The 25,304-nt window shown below is 40.3% G+C and overlaps 1 protein-coding gene across 2 annotated transcripts; it reads left to right on the top strand.

Moving 5' to 3' along the window:
• The first annotated feature begins 333 nt into the window (after positions 1-333).
• Positions 334-24,857, top strand: npepps (aminopeptidase puromycin sensitive). 2 transcript variants are annotated; one of them, XM_075464140.1, is made up of 23 exons: positions 334-701; positions 2,968-3,052; positions 3,194-3,271; positions 3,416-3,537; positions 4,776-4,883; positions 5,835-6,035; positions 6,301-6,397; positions 6,488-6,521; positions 7,052-7,166; positions 7,420-7,584; positions 7,832-7,936; positions 8,021-8,081; positions 8,184-8,293; positions 8,605-8,668; positions 8,825-8,964; positions 10,927-11,061; positions 14,528-14,747; positions 16,661-16,803; positions 17,315-17,371; positions 17,797-17,904; positions 18,863-19,018; positions 19,884-19,931; positions 22,646-24,857. In XM_075464140.1, exons 1-23 carry the CDS (start codon positions 405-407, stop codon positions 22,790-22,792), a joined length of 2,796 nt encoding a protein of 931 aa, XP_075320255.1. In that variant the 5' UTR covers positions 334-404; the 3' UTR covers positions 22,793-24,857. The 2 variants fall into 2 exon arrangements, with proteins under 2 accessions (XP_075320255.1, XP_075320256.1); XM_075464141.1 differs by lacking the exons at positions 334-701; positions 2,968-3,052 and having other exon boundaries at positions 3,193-3,271; positions 3,387-3,537.
• The last annotated feature ends 447 nt before the right edge of the window (positions 24,858-25,304 follow it).

The raw sequence follows: 25,304 nt of genomic DNA, 5'->3' as shown, positions 1-25,304 counted from the left end.
GACAATGACAATAAAGATTGATCTTATCTTGAATGCCTACACTGAGAGGCAGGTTTTTTTTCTCTTCCTGAATTAATTTTTTTTTTTTTTAAAGACTCATCATATCAACAATACTGGATTATCGAGATATCGCATATTATCTGTTTAATTATTGAGATTGTGTTTTTTTATTTAGTGTAAATGTTACCTCTCTTACAATAAATGTATAAATAAATGTGTCACTAACGTTTCTTTATAAAATGAAACTCAAGGATAGTGAATGCACTGCCATGCGCACACACGTTCTGTATGCACGTTGAAACGTGATGACGTTGTGTCTCGTTAGTTTGACGCTGATTAAGTAGAGTTGTTTGGGCTTTGAGAGGAGAGAAGTGTAGCTGGCAAGGCTGTAAGGTCTCCAGTTGATGTTGCTGTTCCGCACGGTTTCGTTGTCGTTCGTACGAGGGGTCACTACCTGCTGTCCATTTTCACTGTCAAGGACCAGTTTGGTCAGCTCCGTGCTAATAAAACTGAGAGATATAACTAGTGTGACACACTGCGCCGTCTTCGGTATTACAACCGGCCAAAATACAGGAACCATGCCCGAAAGGAGGCCCTTCGTACGGTTGCCAACAGACGTTTACCCCGTCAACTATGGTTTATCTTTGAAGCCAGACCTGATCGACTTCACTTTTGAGGGCAAGCTGGAAGCACTGGTGGAGGTATGTTGTGTTAAAGCACCTGGCTGCATAAATGGATGTAGTTAATATGTGTCTAGTGGGGATTTTGTTATGTAATCTGACCAGCTACCATTGCCAGTTGCTAGTCAATTTGCTGTGTTCTACTGATCACGACAAATTGTTAGCCACTAGCCCGCTAGCTGTCGTTGTTGGGAGGCATTAGCTTAGTCTTAACGTTAGCTGGAGGCTGTAAACTAGTTAAGCGCTCTGAAGGGTCCATTCAGCCAAAAGAGACCCATGAATGAAATAATAACGTCTGTGTATTTCTGTGTGTATCCACATGCTGCTTCCATTCAGCTAGCACAACATTACCAAAGGTTGCTGCAGACTTGCATTCTCATGTTAGCCTAGCAGCTGAAATCATGGACATGAGCCTGCTGGCTGCGCTAAATGTGTTCGTGAGCAGTGTGATATGTGTCAGCGACGTTAACCATTGCAACACCGTTGCATCACTTTGAGGAACTATAAGATAATTTAGAAGAGATTACTGATGCGGTTAACAAGCCAAGTAGCAGCTAGCTAACGCTGACTAGTGTTTGCTAAATCATGGCAACATCGTGTCTCCCCCTCCCACCCTCGCTTCCTCAGTTTGTCTGACAGTTTAAGTTATACCTCATGTGAAAGGTCCTGAGAACAAAATTACGTACTTCTTGAGATAACGCTCGCTGATTATCAAAACGTTTAGAGTTAAACTCTAAACAGTCCTTTCGTACACTTCAGTATTGCAACGTATATTACGTTTGCTAACGTTTTTAGTTAGCTCTCAGTTGAGCTAGTTGACTGATTTAGTTGGTTTGTTGCTAAAGCGGACTTAACTGCTGGGCGTGTTGCTGTACAACTTGTAAAATGTAATTAGGACTAAATTAATGATCAATGATGGAGAAACAGGGTACACCTTTGACAGGTCGCCAGTCCATCACAGGGCCACACAGAGACAACCAACCAACCATCCACGCTCACACTCACTCTTGCGGACACTTTAGGGTCACCAATTAATCTGTCATGCACGTTTTTTGGTGGTGGGAGGAAGCCGGAGTACTAGGAGAGAACCCACACATACACGGGGCAACGGTGGAGAGGAAAAGTTCCTCCAAAGGAAGAAACCTCCAGCAGAACTAGTACTAGAAAGAGCGGCCATCTGCCTTGACTGGTGGTGGGCTGAGTGGATAAGACAGAGGGGCCAACTAGCACCATAACACCAGGCCAAAAATACCTGCTGAGAGTTCTGTTATCTGCCACCGCTGGATGATACATTTAAAATGACAACCAGCAAAAGGGACTCTTTTGAGAAGGGAATATGTTAAAAAGCGACTCATAAACAGAAGATATTTAAATCTAATATGAAAATGCACAAACTATTTCCAAAGTTTTAATCATTCAAATGTTTGATTGTAGCATTGCAAATCTCCATTTCACTTCACAAGTCTTGTTTTGACTACTTCTGAATATTTTTCTTTTTGTTAATGTTGTCTTTGTTTTTGTACCAGTTTGGGTTGGTAATATCCTGTTAACTCATTCAATCCTAAAGCTTCCTATAGAAACGTCCATTCTTAAAACAAAGCGCTGAGTGAAAAATGGGCAACTAAAACTATTTTGTGAAAACTCAAAACTGGTCACAGAAAACTTTATTTTTATCCTTAAAAATGTATAGGCTAAACCGTAAACTTTTTCTTTTTATGATTGACTTTTCCCTTTTGTGTTTATCAGTATTTAGAAAAATAATTGTCTTGAAAACAAGAGTGCAGCACCTCCAGTGCATTATGCTTGATCTGTTAAAGTCTGCAAACATCCCTCCTGGCTTGAAAGGGGAAGCACACAGAAGTTGGATGACCATTGGGTAATTTATTGAAAGAGAGCGAAGTAATGTAGCTCTTTTTCATTCTTCTTAATTACATCCTCTATGTATATGTATTTTGTTGTGCCTTGTCAGCCTCCGAGTATGCCAAACAACAGCATTGAACCAGCATCTTGTATCTGTGACCAGGTTTGCCTTTAACCGATGGGAGTTTATCTCAAAGCTAGCTGAATCTTTCCTGTCTCAGCAATATCACACCCCAGGCTCATGTTTAATTTTCTGCCATCAGTGCAATTTACATTAGTTATACAAGATTCAAGCTAAATTCAGGTTTCACAGAGAGCCTATGTCTCAGAGAACTGCAATCTTTCTCAGACAAAGTGGAATTCAAAATTTTGACACAGCGAAGGATTTCAAAGTATAAGTTGAGCTGTTTTGTGTCAATATTTACAGGTTACACAAGCTACAAATCAGATTGTGATGAACTGTGCTGACATCGACATCATCACAGCTTCCTTTGCACCACAGGGAGGAGATGGTGAGGATAAGGCGAAAATAGATATTATTTGTGGCTACCTTATTTGATTCAACATCTGCTCAGCAGTCCATAAAGTTGCTACTTTTAAAGCTCTGGTTCTGACACTCAGCCATGCCTTCTTGCTATTGTTTACCTTTTTAGAAATTAATGCTACAGGATTCAACTATCAAAATGAGGATGAGAAAGTTACCCTGTCATTTCCTAGTGTTCTACAGAACGGTAAGAGGGGACTTCACTCGGTGCTGCTCTTGGTTGTCCCTACTTTTGACACATTTTATCTTCGCTGTTGAAGAATAACAGATTTTCCCCCTTTTGGTCGTGGCTGAACGAACAGTGCAACTTTCTCTGTGCACGCCTCCCCAGGCTCCGGCACGTTGAAGATCGACTTTGTTGGGGAGCTGAATGACAAAATGAAAGGATTCTACAGAAGTAAATATACAACTCCTGCTGGAGAGAACCGGTACGCTGCTGTCACACAGTTTGAGGTGAGTGGATGGCCTCAGGAAGATAAGATGTTTTCTCCTGGGAAAGTGGAATGTATTGCTCAACTCTGTTGTTGCCTCTGTTGCAACACAGAGAGGCATGATGGTCATGTGACTGCTTGAGATTTTTAGAAATGACCTTAAGACGAAACGGTGCACATTTTACTCTAAACTGTTATATTGTTCAAATGTGTTTCTCTGAGAGTTTTTTCCAAACCATGCCAGTCTTGTGTGGCTTCTGACCAGGAAACTTTCATGAAAAGTTGACACGCTGTCGGCTGCAGGATTTCAACCTATATATCAGACAGGGCTTTACAGTGTGAAGGCTTGGGGTCTCTTCCAAGAGGAAAACATAATTTATGCACTTTTAAGTCATGCATTTTCTTGATGGATAAAATGTTTATCTCTCTGCTGTCGGCGGTAATGTAAATGTATGAACCGTGAGTCTAAACGTTTGGTAGAGTTATTATCAGTGAGCAGTTGCAGTGTAATAATATAGTATAAAATTTGATTCCTATGTACAAAGTGGTAAGTAGAAAGCATTGTTGGCTCTTTTTATTGGCACATGTGTTTGTAACTGTTTTAAGTGGCTGCACTAGAAGTTGATGTGTAAAGGCATCCATTGCTGAAAGGGGTGACTCATTCCCAGTGCCTCACTCAGGTCTGCACAAAGTGAGGTTTTGTGTGATGAATTAAAATGACAGCTTGAGGGTGAAGTTCAAACCTATCTACTCTGATACTTTCATGATTAAATAATGGGCTAGTTGTAGCATGATGTGGGCGGGCTTGTTGATTTCTTTCTTCTTTTTTTTTTTTTTTTTTTTTTTTGGTGGGCAAAATGTGTTGAGTGTTCCACATTTCAGATCTTACTCTATCATGACTAACACAACTTTTCTCTCTGATAAACCAAAAAACTCTGCTTGGATGCAAACTTGCAGCACCAAGCTTAATGTCAGAACAGAGTTGTTTGAGTGGTCCATCGAATGGATTTTTCCATGTAAAATAAACATGCATAGAACTGTGAGGCACTGCAGTGTTTGGAATTTTTACTTGTATTATTTTCATTCTATTTTTCACATTTTTTATTTATTTTTTCCTGCAGTGACAGTGTACAAAAGAGAAAGAGGGAAAACTGATCATTTAAGACCTATTTTGAATTTATATGTGAGCTACAGGTCTCCTTAACATGGTCTGAATACTGTCTGGATCAATTTGTGTCCGTCTTCCCTCTGTACCCCCAGGCCACAGATGCTCGCAGAGCCTTTCCCTGTTGGGATGAGCCAGCTATCAAAGCCACCTTTGACATCATCCTGATAGTTCCAAAGGACAGAGTAGCTTTGTCAAATATGGTACGTGTCATATGTTCACTCCAGACCCACACTGCCTGAATCACTCTGTGACATATGTCTTTGTTTGTCTTCCCTTTTTTCTTTTTTCCTAATAGCTTACATAACTGAGGCTAGAAAGTGACTGTATATTCTATCTCTACCTAACATTAAACTAAATTGAGGTTTGTCATTGTACAGCATTGATTAAGTGACACATTGACAGCTAAATTGAATCAGGAAGCGTCAGCTGGCTCAGAATATATCCGATAACACTCCTCCAAGGTCACCCATGTGCAGTGTGTGGAACTAACTTTGGTTCTTCTGATCATCTGAATGACAGGAGTCTTGAATGATCTTTTCCACAACAAATTTTATATATATATTTTTTTTTTTTGCTGGATATTCTGTTTATTAGAATTTGAACTCCTTAAAGCACAACATTACAAACTGTATAATGCTTAAGTCACAGTTGACATGTACTATTTTAGCAGAGCTAAAATGGAAAGGATGTATAACGTATAGTTTGATTCCTGATCGCACATCATTGTTTGACTGCTGCAATAATATTCAGGGGAAACCTCTTTAAGCTCTTTTAACCAGTGAGTTTAGTTCTTACCCAAGTACATCCAGCCTATATCGCATGCAAGCCAAGCATAAAGATAACATCATTGGCATTAGTCCCGATAACGGCATGTCATACTGAGCATTACTCTGTGGAAAATAAAAAATATGTCAGTCTCCAGCAAATTTATAGTAATCATTATGTCACATGATAGTCCATCCATCCATCTTCTATACCCACTTGATCGATTTTTAGGGTTGTCCGGGGGGCAGTGCCCATCCCAGCAGTCATGTGAAGAACTAATTTGCATCAGGTGTATATGTATCAGCACGTGACGCTGAGCTGTGCCCGTCTGTTTTGATGTGATTTCTTGATATTTAGCCATCATACTGCATGTTTCTCCTCTCCAGAATGTTATTGATCGAAAGCCATACCCAGAGGACGAGAACCTAGTGGAAGTAAAATTTGCCACCACACCTGTCATGTCCACGTACCTTGTAGCTTTTGTCATTGGTGAATATGACTTTGTGGAGAGCCAGTCCTCAGATGGTATAACTGTGCGTGTCTACACACCAATTGGGAAGGCGGAACAAGGGAAATTTGCATTGGAGGTGAGCATGTTGGTGCAATAATCTTGTGTTTTTGGTGCAGAAAATGAAATGTACTGATCACTGGTGTGTGTGTGTGTGTGTATATGATATACTTTACAATCAAAGTAGATAAGTACAAGTAGATAAATGAACAGAAAGCTTTGATATTAAGCAACATTTGTATGATGGTTCATCTACATTTAATCTGCTGCACCTCTGCCAGTCTTGCTGGGCACCCTTTCCTGAACCCATTATAGATGGCTGAATTGTTTTTCTGTTTATTCAGGTTGCAACTAAGACCTTACCTTTCTACAAAGACTACTTCAATGTTCCTTATCCATTGCCTAAAATTGATCTCATAGCTATTGCTGATTTTGCTGCCGGTGAGTTCCTCCAAATAGCAAATTGATATACTTGTAAAATCTTCAGAGAAAATGTTTAGAGTGAAATGCCTTCTTTCTCTTCGCACTCAGGTGCCATGGAAAACTGGGGCCTTGTTACCTACAGGTAAACGTGTTCCTAAACAACATATTTTAAGATTGTAGTAACTTTGAGAGTCAAATTTTGAGAAACTGACACTGTAGTAGAATTATTTGGTTATCATCTTTTTAATGCAAGTCTCAATGTTTCTCGAGCTGGTTGCCATTTATGCTACCTTCTGGCTTATGTTTGAACTAGTGCTTATGTACTAGCTTATGTTAGAATATGTTTGATTGTTTTTGTGCAGTTCAAGGTCTTATTGAGAAAATTTTGAATTGCTCTATGTTTGAGGACAATATTGTTGCAGTTATGCCCTTGTGGTTGACAGCTGTAATGGCTTTTTAATTGCTTTGCGATTAGTTGAATGTGCTGCCACCTGGCAAGTATTCAACTGACATGTAATTAGCATAAAGCAGCAGTCTCAATTCATCTACTGATGTCAGCCACCTGCATGCATGTTTTCTTAATGAACAGCCCAGCAGTTGATGTGGACTTTGGACCGGTGAAAGAACTTGCTGTTTACACACAAGATTTAACCTCAAGTCTGTGTTTTCCAGGGAAACTGCACTGCTAATCGACCCAAAGAATTCCTGTTCATCGTCCAAGCAGTGGGTGGCACTCGTGGTTGGACACGAACTTGCCCACCAGTGGTTCGGAAACTTGGTCACCATGGTAATCCAGCACTGACCAACACTGACCAATTATTTGTTAAAAAACGTTGCTGTCGTGCCCCCACGTACAAACACACTTTGTGAAGAGCTTCTTTTTAAAAAAAAAAATAATAATAATAATACTGTAATTTAAAGCAGAAATCAGAACATACACACACACACACACACATATGGCAGCGTTTCTATGTTTGTTTTATAATGATATGCTTTGAGGATAGTGTATCATCTCACTGCATATGTGTTTTTATACACAGGAATGGTGGACCCATCTCTGGCTTAATGAGGGATTCGCATCCTGGATTGAGTATCTGTGTGTAGACCACTGCTTTCCGGAATATGACATCTGGACCCAGTTTGTCTCGGCCGACTACACCCGTGCCCTTGACTTGGATGCACTGGACAGCAGCCATCCCATAGAGGTGAGCAATGCAGAAAGTCAGTTGGGATTCACTTTATAAAACTTAGACAGTCTGTCTTTTGGGATGTTTTCACATGAGACACAAAATCTTACCATTGCAGCTGCAGTTCATAAAAACAGAAAGTTTGAAGGTGGTTTGCAAAATTGTCTTTGACCTTAATATCTTTGTATGCAAATATTCCTAAACTATAGGATATGTTATAACACAAGTTTCCGTCAAACCCCCTTTTTGATGTTATGTGCTTCAGGTGAATGTGGGCCATCCATCAGAGGTAGATGAAATCTTTGATGCAATCTCTTACAGTAAAGGAGCATCTGTGATCCGCATGTTGCACAACTACATAGGAGACGAGGTTGGTTGTCCAACTTGCGACCAAGCTTCTTTTGTTTTCTATTTTTAGCTTTTCTTTATTAAAGGGTTTTTGTATTTTTTGCAGGACTTTAGGAAAGGAATGAACTCCTATCTTTTGAAGTTCCAACATAAAAATGCATCGACAGGTAAGACCATGAAGTATCTAGTAAATATTTGAAATATTCCCTTGTTGAAGCAGATGAATTTTCTGGATCCTTACACCTCTGATTCCTGGCTGCCTTCCACAGTGGACCTGTGGGACTGTCTGGAACAAGCCAGCGGGAAACCCATTGCCGCAGTGATGAGTTCATGGACCAAGCAAATGGGCTTCCCCATTATCGTAGTTGACCAGGAACAGGTGAGCTCCACTGGAACACGAGCTGTGTAGTCTGCTATAAGACTGAGCGCTTTCTTCAGTTTGTGGAAAAGCTCGCCCAAAAGCAAACGGGCAACGCTAGAAACCCGATTTAAAACTCACCTAATCAAGTGTTTTGGAAAACTAATGTCTCCTTTTTTTTTTTTTTTGCTTCCTTTCTTGAAGAATTGATTAATCAATGGCATTCACCAGTAGAAATAACATTTAACAGCTTAATTTTGGTTGAAGATGTGTCTGGTAGGTGGTTGTAATTTTCTACTCTGTTGATAATCATACGCTGATGTTATTTGTAGCAAGGTGATGACCGCATCCTTAAGCTATCTCAAAAGAAGTTCTGTGCCAGTGGACCACATAATGGTGAGTGTTAATTGCAGACTCATGTCATATTTACAAAGATCACCTGGTGCAGACATGGCATCAACTTTTTTTTTCTTAGTCTTTTTTTTTTTTGTGTGTTACTCCCACTTCTATGTGATGGCTTGTCATTGCCACCCTCATTTGTCTGTTGAACAGGTGAGGACTGCCCAAGTTGGATGGTCCCCATTAGCATTTGTACTAGCGAGGACCCTAAATGCACCAAGCTCAAGGTTCTGCTGGACTGCAAAGAGACCACTATAACTCTAAACGATGTTGGCCTGGACCAGTGGATCAAGGTAAGGCCTGGGAATACCTCTCACAACAACAGCAGCTAATGTTGATCGTCACCTACATTATTTGAGGGATTTATCCATGGAGGCAACATCCATTTAAGTTTTTAGCTACAAATGAGTTGTGTTGAGCAAACAGTTGTACTGTTCATTGGAATGCATTTCTGTGTTCAATCTTACGTTAGCTTTAAAGCATCTGGCAAATACTTGGCAGACAGAGATTAAATAAAGCAATTCTTGTGGCAAAGCCTGCTTCCACAATTGAATAACCTTAAGGTGGAAACATTAAACAGTCTGGTTTTGGGGTCTTTTTCCAGGCATTTCTTTTGCTTTGGAAAGCTCAGTCAACTGCTCCAGTGTGCAAACAATTTTCCCTTTGCCATGACTATGCATCATAACAGGTTTTAAAAAAGAAAGAAAAAAGAAAAGCAAGTTACCTGTGGAAATCACTGTAGTAGCACAGTGTCCAAACCAGTGTAGAAAAAATGTTTTTAGAAATATATTTTATTTCAGAGAAAAACACAATGTGGAAAATCTCAATAAGAAACACCATATGTCCAGAGCTACTGCAGAAGCCTGCCACAAGTGCAGTGGCATTCTCGAGCTTTTCATTTTTATTTTTATGAAGTGAGGCACTCATGAGCAATTCGTGTCTTCCCTGCAGTAAAGCGCAGTCAGTGCTCTTAGTTTGGAGAAGCTGCGAGGGGGACGAACAGCCAAGCTAAGCTAATAGTTAATCTGAACTGCAACAAAGGAGCAAGTTTTTACCAAAACGACTCGAATCAAAACAACTCAAAAATGTTATGTCATTTGAACAAAAGCTATATTGCAGATTTTTACAAAGCATCAGTCTTGCTTTAGACATGAATTGTAACAGCATTTTCTCAGCTGAAGATTGCATGACAGTGGCTGGTCAGCATGTCTATCAGTTGCTGTCTCATGTATGGCTGAGTGCTGTTTACTGACCCAGTACAGGTAGTGTCACGTCTGATAATTCTTCTGACGATAAAACCAATATGATGTAAAGTAGAATTTGTTGAATTAAACATTCAAAGTGAAAGTGTAAATGTAGCGTTTTGCAATAATTTCTGTGAAGGGAAGGTTTTTGTACCTTATCAGTGTAAAATTCAGGTTCTTTTAGTCAAAAATTATATTTGAACATCTTTAAACTTAGTGCTATCATAATTGTGTTGTTGCAAATCTGCTCCATGTGGCTGTAAACAGCTGTTGAAAAGTCAGTCACATTCAGCTGACACAATGAGCTTTTTGTCGTCCATTTTCCCATCGTCGATGGGAAGAATCGTTTTTATTAGTGGCACACAGAATAGTGTGAGGTTTCGGCATTCTTGCACCCATGATTTGACTATGAGAGCAACAGCTGTGGATTGAGATGAATTCCTGAGTCATTTACATCAAATGTAAAACATCACAGTCCAGGCAAAGTTCATTTGGGAGCTTGGAGGAGAAGCAAGAATGTGATTCATGGCAGACTCACCCTCTCATTGTCAACCACAGTTGCAGGAAATTATTGTAAAATCTTTTATTTGTAAATGGACACGAATAGAGTAGTTTGACCTGTCTTGGGTGTAACTTTTAAATGATGGCAGTTAGTGATGCTGTGGTCTGAATCACAGTTCCTCGGAATGTGAACAGTGTAAACAATGAAGTGAATAGGGATCAGCCTTTGTTCAGCTGCTTACTGTACAAACAGTTCCATTTGGTCCAGTTGTGCATCTAACTTGTGAGGGAGACTTATTAGGTTTCTCACCTCAGATTTCTTCGTCTTAATGTGTGTTAAAGTATGTCTAAATGACCAGTTTTCATTGTGCTGTTGACTATCTCTCCAAGCTTTAGCATTAGTTATAATACAGTGTCATTAACTTCTAACCATGTTGAGTAAAATAACTGAGTTGAAAATGGTAAAGTTTAGATCACAGCCCAACACAGTTCTCTATCTGCTGTTTACAGATCAACCCTGGTACCGTGGGCTTCTATCGCATCCAGTACAGCTCATCCATGCTGGAGAGTCTGCTTCCAGGCATCAGAGACCTCAGCCTACAGCCTGTGGACCGCCTCGGCCTGCAGAATGACCTCTTCTCCCTGGTAAGACTAATTGACATGAGCATACACACACACACATGCATGGTTGTGTAATGATATGCTTAAAGTTGTGTGTGTGTGTGTGTGTGTGTGTGTATATATTTGGGCATTTGTGTGATCTGTACAACCCATGAGTGTACTGATCCTTTAACACTGGCGAGCTTGTTTCTGAAGCTAACATTGGGTTTGTCTTTAGTCCTTAGCAGTGTAGAAAGGCCATTACCTTGCAGTGTAAAGAAATACATTGTGCTGAATGACAGGCCAGGAATACTATAATAGTCAAAAATTTGATTTAACTTGGTTTATCAAAGTTGAAAGTACTTATTACCTGCAGGTTTGACTGTAGTTCACGTGTGAACCGTTAGGCCTACTTGGAGTTTAATTTCTGTGTCCAGGTTTGCTGTTGTTTGGCTCTAGACTCTAAGTAAAAACATAAATGTAATTTCAGTTTTAAAAGTTGATTCGATACTTCGCAGTTTTAGCATTGCTTTGATATATGATTATTAGCAGTTTGATGCACAAAATAATGATGGCTTATGTTTTAAACGGAACAAAAAAAAAAAACAGTCTTCCTGTTTCAGAATGCCTTCATTGATAGGTTTGAGTCAACAGTGTCTCCCTGAAATGCTCTTTGAAGTCCAGTGTTTCCACAGACTATGGTTGATGCTTTTCAAAGCAGTAAGACTTGTAGTTGATCTCTAAGTGGACTTTGCTGGAGTTTTTGTGCAGGTGGGGAGAACATGTCAAAGGACACTTGTCTTGGGAGTACATCAGGCTGCAGAACACTGCTCCAAAAACTCAGTTTGTTGCTTGCAAAGTTTTTTTTTTTTTTTTGGCTGACTGCCACAGATGAATGCATAGGAAACATCCAGCTGCTCAGACTGTGTTGCTGTGGTGGAGCAGATCATTAAGAATAACCAGAGGATTCAGGCTGTGTGTTTAAGTTTGGTTTTGATCTTTTGTGCAAATACATTTTTTGTTTGGTTTTTCAGGGAACTGTTGGTAGATGAGAGCTTAGATAACGGGTGTTTGACAGAAATGTCTGGAGTTGTCCAAAACTTCTTTGGAACACATTACCGGCAGTGAAGTTTTGTCATCAGATCTGTGAAAATTGAGCTTTTACAATGAGGAAATGAATGCGAATTTCAGTCCTGACTTGGTTGTGTTGCAACATCAACAGACTCTTGATTCATCAAATGGTTTCCATCATATTTATGCTCTGCTGTTATGCAACATTTAACATTATCAAAGGTCTGGAATTTTCCACAAAGTTTATTACAGTCAAATTAGTTGTGCTACGTTGACTAGGAGTAATGTCCAAAGGATCAGGCGGCATCTAGTCATAAATTTCTTTATCAAATTTCAGACATTTTGTTGTTTTTAAGCCGTTGGATTGATTTGGTTTCATCACATTTAACTGAAATGGTTAGTATTTGTCAGCCATCATGTTAAAGGCCTTCTGATAGATGAAAAGCAGAGGTCCTCTAAAATGAGGGAAAACATTTGATGTGGATGTGCATGCAAGAATTGTTCCTTTTAATGTCGTTTTATTTTCAGCGTTATCACCACAATAACACTTACCTTGGCCTGCCCATTAGTCATGACTTGACTTTTTTCCAGACTTTTCATCAACACACTTTGACCTCCCAGGAAGTTTAGTAGCATATATTCAGGGTTGGGGAGTAACGGATTACATGTTACGGTAAAAGGATACAAAATAAAAGTAACTGTAATCCGTTACAGTACAAGCAAAATCGATGTACTCAGATTACAGTTACATTCAGTGAGAATGGGGGTTACTTAACAGGATTACAATTTGTGCGAGGTTATTGCAGTGACAGACGTACAGAGCGGCAGGGTCGGACTGGGGAAAAAAATCGTCCCTGGCAATTTTTCCCGGGACCAGCCCCCGGGAAAAGTATTAATTAGTATCTCCAATCTAATTAAATAAAAATAAAAAAAACGAGCACAGACCGCTCATACAGTCAATGGCATGTACCCATAGAAAAAATACACACTCACACACACATCATACAACCTGACTATCGACTGCTAACAACCATGATCAGTAACCCACACAAACCCAGACACATAATGGCTCGGCGGCCAGCAATCGGATAAACCAATGAAGTTAATCAATCCTGTGAAAGAATGAAAACAAGTGAATGAAACCTGCACTCACCCATTATGAAGTTAACTCTGCCAGCCCCATAATCTTGCCCCTGCTCAGCCAACTCCTTGACGTCGGGTATGGTTGGTAACGTTACGGCGGCTAGCATTAGCAACGAGGCTGCTAGGCTTGCTAAATTGGTAAGCATTAAGCATCAATGCTACTGAAGAAAGCTAGTTTTTAGCTACGTTATATTATCATCTTTCTTCTCGGCTATAAGTTAACATTTGTTTACGGCCACTGGCCCTAACCTGACGCGCTAGCTGTCAAATCACCTGGAAGTTTTCACCGGAAGTACTGGCGCACACACACAAGCAAGGGTGTGCAAAGAAAAATAAAAATGTGATGTAAAAGTCTTACTTTGCTTATTTATTACTAAAGTAGAGCACTTCATTGTCATTGCACATGTATTAATGAAATGCAGTTTGGCATCTTATCAAGTGTAACGCGTGCAGATTGTATAGCATGCAGTATTTAGAGATAAAATGCAGTTATTTACAGCTAGTGTAAGGAAAGATGGTTAATAGATATGTGCAGAATAAATCAATTACCTAGGGAAATGCATGTATGTGCAGAGAATGTATAATGTAGTTATGGGAGTACAATGAAAAGAACAATAGCATGGTATAAATAAATGTGATAAATACAGATGGAATCATACATATAAAATACAGATTATCCTATACCATAAATAGGTAAAAGTAATCCAAAAGTAATTAGTTACATTACTTTTTTTAAGTAATCCAAAAAGTTACACTACAATTACATTTTAAACAAGATAACTTGTAACTGTAACGGATTACATTTTTAAAGTAACTTACCCAACACTGCATATATTTGTCATTCCAGAGCAACCAGAAGTTGCTCTCAGGTTGTTGAGCAACTGTACTTGAAACCTCCAGGTCAGGTTGTCAGATTAGCACTACTGACCTATGTTTTGTATTTATCAGGTTTTTTTATTTATTATTTTTTAATTTAACCTTTATTTACAGGTAATTTCTTTGAGGCACAGTCTCATTGTCAAGAGAGACCTGATTGAAAGTCAAAAGCATGTTTTAAAAACAAGAACAAGTTTCCAATTATGCTTTTTCCTTAAAATAAGTTTTAAATGATTTAATGGGATCAGATGAGACAATTTAGAAAAATGTTTTATTTTGAATATGTAAACAATACCCGCTTCAGATCCTTTTGTAGCAGGTTAAAGCATCATGTCGATATTCTACATGAATGTGTCCATCGGAGACACTGAGAGGACCGTGTTTCAAAAAGCCAAAGGTTCAGGTTGTTGTGTGGCCTCAGTCTCGCGCAGGGATCATCAGCACAGTGGAGGTGCTGAAGCTGATGGAAGCATTCATCAACGAGCCCAACTACACGGTGTGGAGTGACCTCAGCTGCAACTTGGGAGTGTTGTCTTCACTTCTGTCCCACACCGACTTCTTCGAGGAGATCCAGGAGTTCATCCGGGACCTGTTTACGCCCATTGGCCTCAAGCTGGGCTGGGACAGCAGACCAGGGGAAGGTGAGGAGAAGGGGCAACGATGTCTGGGATCATGAGCTTCTAGTCCTCCTATTTGTACCAAAGTACTTTTAATTCCTCTTTACATCATCCATCCATTTTCTATACTAGCTTAATCCTATTCAGGGTTGTAGGTTTGTAACATTCGACTGCAGACAATTTGTTTAAGGATTTGAGTACTTATCTCTATTGCAGATATGTCCATATACTGTATATTTGCATACCTGCCTCTCACCAAATGGCAGCTGGAATAGGCTCCACCACCTATCGGGTTGAAAGTGGATGGAGCTGCACGGTGGTGTGGTGGTTAGCACTGTTGCCTAACAGCATAGAGGGTTCCAGGTTCAAATCCCTGGTGCCTTTCTGTGTGTATTCTCCCCGTGTATGCGTGGTCTCTCTCCGGGTACTCCTACTTCCTCTCACTGCCCCAAAACATCCATGTTGGGTTAATTGGTGACTCTAAATTGACCCTCGGAGTTTGTCTTGCTTGTGTGGCCCTGTGATGGACAGGGTGTACACTGCCTCTCACCCCATGGCAGCTAGTGTGGCAGCACACAACCCTGATTTGGATTAAGCAGGTATAGAAAATGGATGGATGAAACTGAGCTGGTATCCCGTTTTTATTTTGAATAAGATTTTTCTTTCATATCCTGTGATAAAATTTAATTTTGCCCCAGAAATGAAAGGTCTGTTTGTTTCCACTGTAGCCCTTCTGCTTTGCAGAGTGACTAAATTGGTCTGTAGAGCTTAACGGTCGATAAGGAGGAGAGTGAAACTAAAGGGCTTTTCACAAATGACTTCCAAACAGAATGCTGATGCACCTTTGTTGGGCATCGGTGTCCTGTTTGAAGGTACAGAGGTGGATTGGGTGGAAGTTTATGCACCTCTTAGCGAGCAAGGGACTAAACAAGCATGTCTAAGGGAGAGCCATCGTCATGGAACTCGCTGCTGTAACAAATGATGCTGCCTGCACACCGCTGATTCAGTGATACTGACTTCAAATCAAATTTATTTGTATAGCACATTTCATGTACAAAACAATTCAAAGTGCTTTACATAAAATAAAAGCATTGCAGCAGGGAGTGGAAGAAGCATTAAAAATGCATAAAAGAATATAAAGAGAAACAAATAAAATAATTTAAATTAATTTAAAAACAAGCAACAGTCCAGATAAATTCAAAGATATCATGCAGATTTCATGCATAGACACACGAGAAAAGAAATGTTTTTAACCTGGATTTAAAAATGTCTCCATTTGGTGAAAGTTTAATCTCCACTGGCAGTTTGTTCCACTTGTTTGCAGCATAACAGCTAAATGCTGCTTCTCCATGTTTAGTCTGGACTCTGGACTGGACCAGCTGACCTGAGTCCTTGGATCTAAGAGCTCTGCTGGGTTTATATTCTCTGAACATATCACAGATGTATTTTGGGTCTAAACCGTTCTTGGATTTATAAACCATCAGCAGGCTTTTAAAATCTATTCTGTGACTGACTGGAAGCCAGAGTAAAGATTTTAAAGCTTCTGTGATGTGTTCAGATCTCTTAGTCCGGGTTAAAACTCTAGTAGCAGCGTTCTGGATGAGCTGCAGATGTTTAATGCTCTTTTTGGGAAGTCCAGATAAAAGATTTGATTTGATTTGGTGTTATTGTTCTCCAGCTGTCTCTCTACCTTTTTCTTGTACTCCACCTTAGCTCGACGTAGTGTCTTTTTAAGCTCCTGTTGTACACTCCTCTGCCTTTCTCCATCCCCTTGGGGAAGGGGACTTGATGTGTGTAAGCACGCTCTGAAGAAGGGCTGAGCCACCTCTGTTTGGCATGTGTGATTTACCAAAGACGGATAGCATGGGGGTAAAGAGTACTTCTTTTATTACCTTTAAGTGCAAAGAGCTTAATGTTAAGGTGATTGTTCCCTGCAGGGCACCTGGACGCCCTATTAAGAGGTCTGGTTTTGGGGAAGCTTGGCAAGGCAGGACACAAACCCACACTGGATGAGGCCAGACGGAGATTCAAAGACCATGTAGAAGGCAAGCAGGTCCTGCCTGCAGACCTCAGGAGTCCAGTAAGTAGACCATTCTTGTGGGCGTCTTGTACTGCCAGTTTGCAAATGCTCATTCTCAGGCACTCCTTGGAATTGCCAACATCTTTCGTTGTTGCTGATGGCTTGTATTTATGCGAGTGTGTTTGTTTTGGGTTTTTTTGTCCAAGTTACACTTAATTTTACTCTCACAATAACAATTCTTTCTCATGGCAATTTTTAATTCAAAGACATCTAGTGGCACAAACCAAATAATCCCCTTATCTAGAAGACCCTCTCTAGATTCAGTGGTTTATTTGTCCTTTCTGGGCTACCGTAGCTGAAAGGTGGTGCGACATGATGGAGGAGGGTGATTTTGCTATGTCGATAGATTTAAAATGCTTATCTTAAGGTGATGAAAGCACAATTATTCTTATTTTACAACGTATGAATACATTTTGTATTGTTTTTCTGCCAGTGGGATTTCAAAGCATAGGCCTTGATAGTAAATGTAAATGTTGGTGATTTGTCATGTTGCCCGTGTTTGTTTTTCCAGGTGTATCTAACAGTGCTGAAGCATGGAGACAGTGCTACACTGGACACGATGCTGAAGGTAAGATGGTTGCAGGGATTTGTATATTTTACTGAAATATTCTGACGACACTGATGTAAAGACCATATTGAAATTGATACTTCTCTCACTGATGATGAGCAATGCAGCTCAAAATAATCAAGCTGTTTGCACTGAACTTTAGCATTGTAGTGATGGTTTCATATTGGCATATTGTTCGGGATTTATCTCGCAGTCCAAACACATGCAAGTTCTGGTAAGTGGCAATAGGCATGAGGTCATACAGTTATTTCTGTGTTTGGTAGACTGGAGGCCTGTCCTGGCACCTCGTAACCTAGAGTAGGTTTAGCTGATGGATAAAAATATTTTTGACCACCTATGATTCCTTCAAGCAACTCTTCCCTCTTGTTTTTTTTTTTTTTTTTTTTTTTTTTTTTTTTTTTTTTTTTCCCCGTTTCCTCCTTAAGCTCCACAAACAAGCAGACATGCAGGAGGAGAAGAATCGCATTGAGCGAGTGCTTGGCGCCATCTCTGCCCCTGACCTCATTCAGAAAGTCCTCACCTTCGCCCTCTCGGTATGTAACCTTGTTGACTCCACACTTGGATTCTTGCAATATTCACAAGATCACATTCCTGTGGAAATCCAGTTTAGACCAGTCAGCGTCCTATACTGGCAGCGAAGGGCAGTCTGTGGTGTAATTACAAGGTCTGCATCATTATCAAGCTGACACCACACTAAGGAGGGGAAATATGCACACCATTTAATTGGCGTATCTGCCTTAGCATATGCTGAATGCCCCTCTCAGATCAAGTAGGGTAAGTGTCACATACACCCACTTTGACCACTTTGACAACCTGCCGAATATGTTGCATTGCAGGATGTACATTAACAAGAGCCACCACAAACACTAAAAAAGTGATACAACGTGCCTTTATTTCCTTTTTGACCTGTCCACCATCTAATGGAGCTGCTCCACCACTGTATTTAATTTTGTTGAGTTGGTGCTAACCTGCTTGCCCTGTCCCTGCTCGTCTGGTGTTCCAAGCTGACCAGGCTGCTGTTGTAGCAGTCCTCCTTACAATTCAGTTGTCCCTGTGATTAGATTTCGTTTAATGGACTGACTGCAGCTGGTTTTGGTTGTCCTTGTTTTGCTGAATGGCCTCTCCAGCACAACCTGCAGCAGGTGGTGGTTCATGTGCAGCTCCACTGAGCTCATTGAGACTGCAGAGCAGATCAAGGATTCCCATAAAGTTAGGCTGTTGAAACATAACTGACAATGGCAGCAGTCAAAGATGGTGCAGTCTGTGTCGTCTATATTTCACAGATATACTGTATATGCAAAGATCAACATGTGCATGCATGTCTTTCAAGACTTGCATGCACATGTTAATGTACTGATCACTCGATAAGCTTATACTCTCAAGGTTAGTTACAGTTTAGAATCTCAATCTTCAATCGTATTACTTTGTTGTGCTTGTTCTCTGACTAAAACTTAAAAATTAATTTTCCTCTCTGGATGTTGTCATGGGCAGGAAGAGGTCCGTCCCCAGGACACGGTGTCAGTAATCGGGGGAGTGGCAGGCAGTAGTAAACAAGGCCGGAAAGCTGCGTGGAAGTTTGTCAAGGACAACTGGGATGAGCTTTACAATCGCTACCAGGGAGGCTTCCTCATATCACGTCTCATCAAGGTTAGAAAAAAAATAAAAAAATCTTCTGATTTACTTCAGAATGCTGAAGTCAGATGCTGCTCTGAGTCTCAGGCTACGGCTACACGGAAACGTTTTTCACTGTAAATGATACTTTTGCTTATCGTTTGGCTGTCGCGGCCACACGGAGCCGGCGTTCCCACTACCCCAAAATGATAGTTTTGGAAAACGGGTTCCAGAGTGGGAAGGTCTGAGAACGGCGTCGTTTCGTTTCCATTGTTACAGCCAAAACGGATTTGTTTACATCTGCGTCACAGCCACATGGCCAACGCCAGTGACGTATACACATACGTCAGTGACCAGAACAAAAAGCGGCTTCCATTCAAAATCCGGAAGAAGCAGACAACACAACAAGGACAGACAGCGATCATCATGGACCCCACAACATTGATAGCAGCACTGCTGCAGACACTGCTAACTACAGCGGCGTTGTTGAAGGAACAACGTGAGCTTCGCGCTGGTAGAAGTAGGGGCGTACACGCATGCACATTGCTTCTTCTATTGTTCTGGTGTAACGGTGGGGGTGGCTTACAGCGCACCTAGAGGTGTTTCGTGTGTACTGCATCGTTTTCAGCAAGCGTCGCGTTTCTATGTGGACACAGAAGCTTCCCTGTGTGGTCACAATCATTTTCGTACCAGTTTTCAAAAAAAACCTCGTTTCGTTTTCGTGTAGCCGTAGCCTCAATTTACTTCTTTACCCCAACACAGTGATCATTCAGTTGTTTAAGTTTCACAATGTTATTTTTTTTTTCAATAGGGGGCAACTGGATGAAACTCTGCTCTTTAATCAATTATATTTGTCTTTCTATCACTGGGCCACATTTGTCTTGTTCTTCTGTCTTTGCAGCTCACAGTCGATGGATTTGGTATCGATAAAATGGCTGCTGAAGTGAAGGTGAGAACATAAACAGTCTTTTCCTGGCAGAATGTAATATCTCACTGCTTAATGTCAACAACAAGTATTCTGTTTTTAAAAAAAAGAAAAGATAATTCAAATGGTGATTCAAATCATGAGTTTCAGGTTGAACAAACACTAGATGCTGAATTCTGTTGAGCTTTGTGGGACCACTAGGGGGCAGAATGATGCCATCAGAGATTCTGCTCATCAAGTTCAGACAAACATTACTCTTGTTGACAACATCAGCATCTCATGTACAATTTTATTTTTTAACAGCAGAGCTACCACGAATCCAAACTATCCCTGAGAGCAGCTGATGTTGTTTGCTCTTTAATCACTGCCTTTAATGGACCTTAAACATATTCCAGTTCCATTCTTCTCTTTGGGTGATTTCCAGTATTTCTAGTACCGGTAGTTTTTTACCTTTTACCACTTTTTGCACGTTTTAACCAACCATGTAAAACTTTCTTTTTGTGTTCAGATTCCGTACAACTATTTAACTGTTAGTTTCATAATTCAGTGAGTTTTTTTTTTTTAAACTACCTATTTATTCCTCAAAAAGTAGTTAGGAGTTGTTCCACTTCCAGGTTGACCTAGCCTAGCAAGCCAGACCCGTACAGCAAAAAGCTGATTCCATTTGCGGCCGCTAGGGGCGTCTAGATTTCTAGGCTAAGGTGTACCCATATTGGCTCCAAAACACTTTTTCACTTTTCTCCACTTTCTCCACTTGAAAGATGTACAGAGTTGAGGAACATTTTCAGGGTGTTTACTGCATTGTTTCAATGGAGACTGTTTATTTTCTTCTTTCTTTATCTAAAACTAGCAGCACGCAGACAAACTTAGTGCTTCGCTGCAGCGTTTGGCTTGCAGCGAAGGCTGATTAAGGCTGATTTATGCTTCAGACGCAAAGCCTCTGACGCTCGGACCCAGAGCCTCTGCGAGCGTCAAAATCTTGACCACTCCCCCACGCAGAGGCTCTGCGCGCGTTGTCGTGCACCTCAAAAAAATCCTGACTACGCGACAGGCGCACGCAGACCACCAACGGAAGTGCGCAGACAAAAGCGGCTGTGATTGGTCCTCGGTGTGCCTTTCCGGTTGTCTGTGTGGCTTCCTCCTTTGCATTTTCGGCAGCTCCAATAAAAGAAGCTGTTCTTCTTCGATGTCGAGCAACTCCAGATCCATATCTTGCATACACTTTTTTTTTTTTTTTTTTTTTTTTTTTTTTTTGGGAAAAATAAACACTTCCGCCGGTGCCCCCGAAGTTCTCGCACCGCCCACCGAAAGTCTCGCGAGGGGAAACTGCTGTGCGTCCCGAGAAATTCCAGACCGAGGTAGCAGAACCATAACATGAAAAGTGGTTCGCGACCAGAGCAAAGCAACACGTCAAGACAATAGACGCAGAACTATAATCCGACCTTTAGTCAAAGATGCAGTACACTGTTAATATACGGAATAAAATCACACATCAACTGAGTTGTAGAGCGATCATTAAATGTGACGTGGCTTAAAGAGCACAGCTGCAGGATGTAGATGTGACTGCAAATGGTCAGACAAATCAAACTGTCTGCAGGTCAGATCTATAAACGTAAAATCAATCGCTCATCTTAAAATGTATCAATAGGTTCTACTGCGCAGAATAGTCATCTCTGCGTTCACTTCCTCCTTTTATCAATGTAAAATCTGTTGTGCTGCAGTCAAAATACAGGTTTCTAATGTTTTTTGTTTGTTTGTTTTTTTTAACATTTCCTTCCTGTTGGTAGTTCAGGTCTTTTGTGGCTAAATTTAACAAATTCCTCAAGTTTAACATCAATGTAAGGAGGAAATCTTTTTTTTTTTTTTTTTTTTTTTTTTAAATCTCTTCAGTTTTTGCAGACAGTACAGAAAGAAAAAAGAACAGTTTACCATTGCGTTGAAGCGTCTGCTTTAAAGTGAAGTACAAACAAACAGACAAAAAGAGAACCCCAACATTACTATCCCTCCTGACAACCCATGTCAGATGTAGTCACAGCAAACAACTTGGTTATTATACAGCATATGGCAACATAAGTGAAAAATTGAAGTATGGTAAGAGAAAATAATAATAATAAAAATAATAATAATTAAAAGGATAAAGGACAAGAGAAGAAAATAAATAGATCAAGTGTGTGGAGGGGGGTATTCTCTCTTTCCAACTGTTAAGAAGCGTCCTCAGCAGGAGTCAGGAGTAACATCAAGACTATTACTAATATAAGCCAGCAGTGAGGAGGAAATCTTAAATAGTTTTTTTTATGAAATCTTTAAAGAAATTTAAGATTAATTTCTGACACGATGGCTACATCTGGAGAGAAGGAAAGAAGTGCCATAATTTCCAAAAGCTGATGAATGCTCTGAAAATATTAAGTCTGTCTCCAGAATTAAATTAGCCTGAAAACAAGTTTATCTGTCCGTAGCAATGTGGCAGAAACCTTAAGTTGTCTGGAGTGACAGGTTTGGTTGTCGCATGATATGACAACATGAGCATACTGTTGTATGTCTGACTATAAAGCCCTGCAGTCAACTTTTTCTGTTGTTAAATGTACTTTTTACATAAATCTGAAAGCAATCAATCTATTTTTAAAAAGCCTATTTTCCATAACTTGTATTTTTTTTCTATTTATAGATTTTGTATTCTTATTTTGTGGTGGCTTTAATGGCTCCTTTTTTTTTTTTTTTTTTTTGTCCTGCCCTTGCAGAGTTTCTTTGAGAGTCATCCGGCGCCAGCTGCTGAGCGCACGGTGGAGCAGTGCTGCGAGAACATCCTGCTCAATGCCGCCTGGCTGAAGCGCGATGCGGACGACATCCACCAATATCTACTGCAGCGCAAAGCACCCCCCGTCTGAGCTGTCCACCCTGCCGCCTCCTCCAGCCTCTTTCCCCCATCCCACCAGCTCGGACCTCCCAGCATCATAGCTGCCTGGGCCCCTCCTCAGTACAGACCAGAGTGGGAGACCAGTGTACTGAAAGCAGGCTTCATTTCTCAAAACTGAATGAAACAAGAAGACAAAGCCACGAAAAGATCAGAGTTTTAGAAAGAAGTGGAGACTGTTTCTTCATTAACAAACAAAATCCAGTTTAGTCAGACCAGGAATGTAGTTTTACCCCCATACTGTCAAAGAGCAGAGGACACATCTGCCAGTTAGCGCGCAAACGTATCTAACCGGTGCCTAGCAAGGTCCCAGAAACAGCACAAACCTGCTGATACACTCTGCATTACAGGCTTCCATATGCACACACTCATCCGCCTCTGTGTCATAGCTGATAAAACTGTGAACCCCCACCCAACCATTTTTCCTGCTGCTGCTCATTTTGAATGCATGAAGTGTGATTTTTCTTTCTTTGTTTACTTCAGCAGCTTCTCAGTGCAAACAGACAAATTTCAGGTTTTGTTATTACGTCTCCTCAGTTTGTGTACACGTTCCTCCTCTTCCTCCTCTTTCACGCATTGTAAGTGAAGGCAGAGTGCGCTGGGCATAATGGGGTTTCTAACAGTAGTGTTGTAGTTTCTAACAGCACTGATTCTCTCCATTGCTAATAAACGGTTAGGATGAGGCGAGCAGTCCTAGCATGGTACTACATTGTAAACTGTATAATGCAAGCATTTTGTGCTGATGTCCTTTTAAGAGAAATGATGGAAAAATTCATGAGAACCTGTTTTCACCTGTCCAAAAAAAGCCTCTGGAGCTCTGTTCAGAGTTTTTATAGTTTCAGTCATCCAAATTCATATTTAATCCCGTTTCTTTATCCACCTCCCACAATGAAATGAAGATTCAGGAGGGTTTTTATAAGACATAAGATGCAGTGAATTATTTAAATGTTTAGATAATCTTATATTCTGAGGACGGGGGGGGGGGGGACGGACGATCACAACACTACTTATTGGGGCCTTCTTATTCTGAAGTAACATCATGAAACGCCTCTTCACAGCGTCCGGTGAGGTCTGGTTTGGACTCTCTGGACGTGACAGATCAATGTTGACTTCGCTGTCGAACTTGGAAGCCTTAAATCGGTCGACTGGTTTGCAGTAAACGTGAAACACTGAAGTGGTGATAATAGGCAACTTCCACATAACGTAAAATATATCTAATGTGACAGATTATGCAGACTTGTTGAACAAGTATATCTATATAGAATTTACAATTTGATGTGGTTTTTGGAAATGCACCAACCAAGTCATCTAGCCTGTTTTTGAGACACTTTCCCCCTTGAGACATTTGTTGTTTTTCTTTCCTTCTTTCTTTTTTTTTTGTTAAAAGCTACAGTTCGTGTTCATTAAAGTGCAAAAGGTTTCCAAAAACAAATGAAGTGAGATCAGTACATGGTAATTTTTTTTTTTTTTTTTTTTGGGGTGAGTGTGTTGTGGATGTGCATGTTGGGAGATGGATGGAGATGATCACATTGGGTTAAGAAAGGTTCCAGCAGCATTTAAAGGTGACTAATGTGTACATGTAACAGCTAAATCACACAAAAAGAATAAGATAGGTGCCAGATTGACATAATCAGAGTGGAGAAGTCGAAACCTTTTGGTTTCATAAAGTTTCTGTGGAAAATGTACAGGCAGCTTTGAGGTTTTTCATCCTGTAGAGAAGTTCAAAAATGTTGTCTCTAAATGAATCAGATTTTTAGTGCAACATGTGGAATGTCTTTGTGGGTTTTAAGTCTTAGAAGAGGAAAATCTGTCCCCCGGGACACCTCTGAAATGTTGCCAAGGCATTTGTAAATATGCACTCTAATAAAGTAACAGTTGATGATGCAGCATGTGTCCCTACAGGACATTTCTCAGGTGTATCAAATCTTCCCACTGTGCGTCACTTAAGTATGATTCTGATCACAGTCGCGTTGGAAGATGTTTCTGCTGAGAGTAAGGCTGGATTTACTGAACTGACACTGCAGGACTGAATATTGTTTTTATTGCAAAGTAAAATGTGATCATTTATGTACCTGAACCTTTTTTTTTTTTTTTTTTTGGTTATATGTACAAATTAGGCACTACCATACCAAACTGTCAAAAGTTCTGTGATGGCAGCCATATCTTTAGTTATTCAACACCCATCATTACTAATGTTATTGGAAATGAAGGAAAGAAATTCAGCAAAATGAACAAGAAAGCTTGTGATTTATGGTTAGGGTCCTTTTGGATAGCTCCATTTTAAACCCTCAACACCTACTCTTAAAATAAGAGCTCTGAAAATTGCCAGTTTGAAACCAAAGGTTTGATTAGAGAGCCAAAACTGTTCATATGGTCGACTGACTTATTGTTCTTCCCCGAACCTATTTAATTGTTTATCACGGACACGGTTTTGTTCCACTGTGTGATAACCAGAAGTTTGGTCCTGTGCAGTTTTAGCAAGTTTA

Source organism: Odontesthes bonariensis, chromosome 4, assembly GCF_027942865.1.
Source record: "Odontesthes bonariensis isolate fOdoBon6 chromosome 4, fOdoBon6.hap1, whole genome shotgun sequence".
NCBI classification, from domain to species: domain Eukaryota; kingdom Metazoa; phylum Chordata; class Actinopteri; order Atheriniformes; family Atherinopsidae; genus Odontesthes; species Odontesthes bonariensis.
The sequence above is the reverse complement of the archived record's forward strand: the minus strand, read 5'-3'. Positions and strand labels throughout refer to the sequence as shown.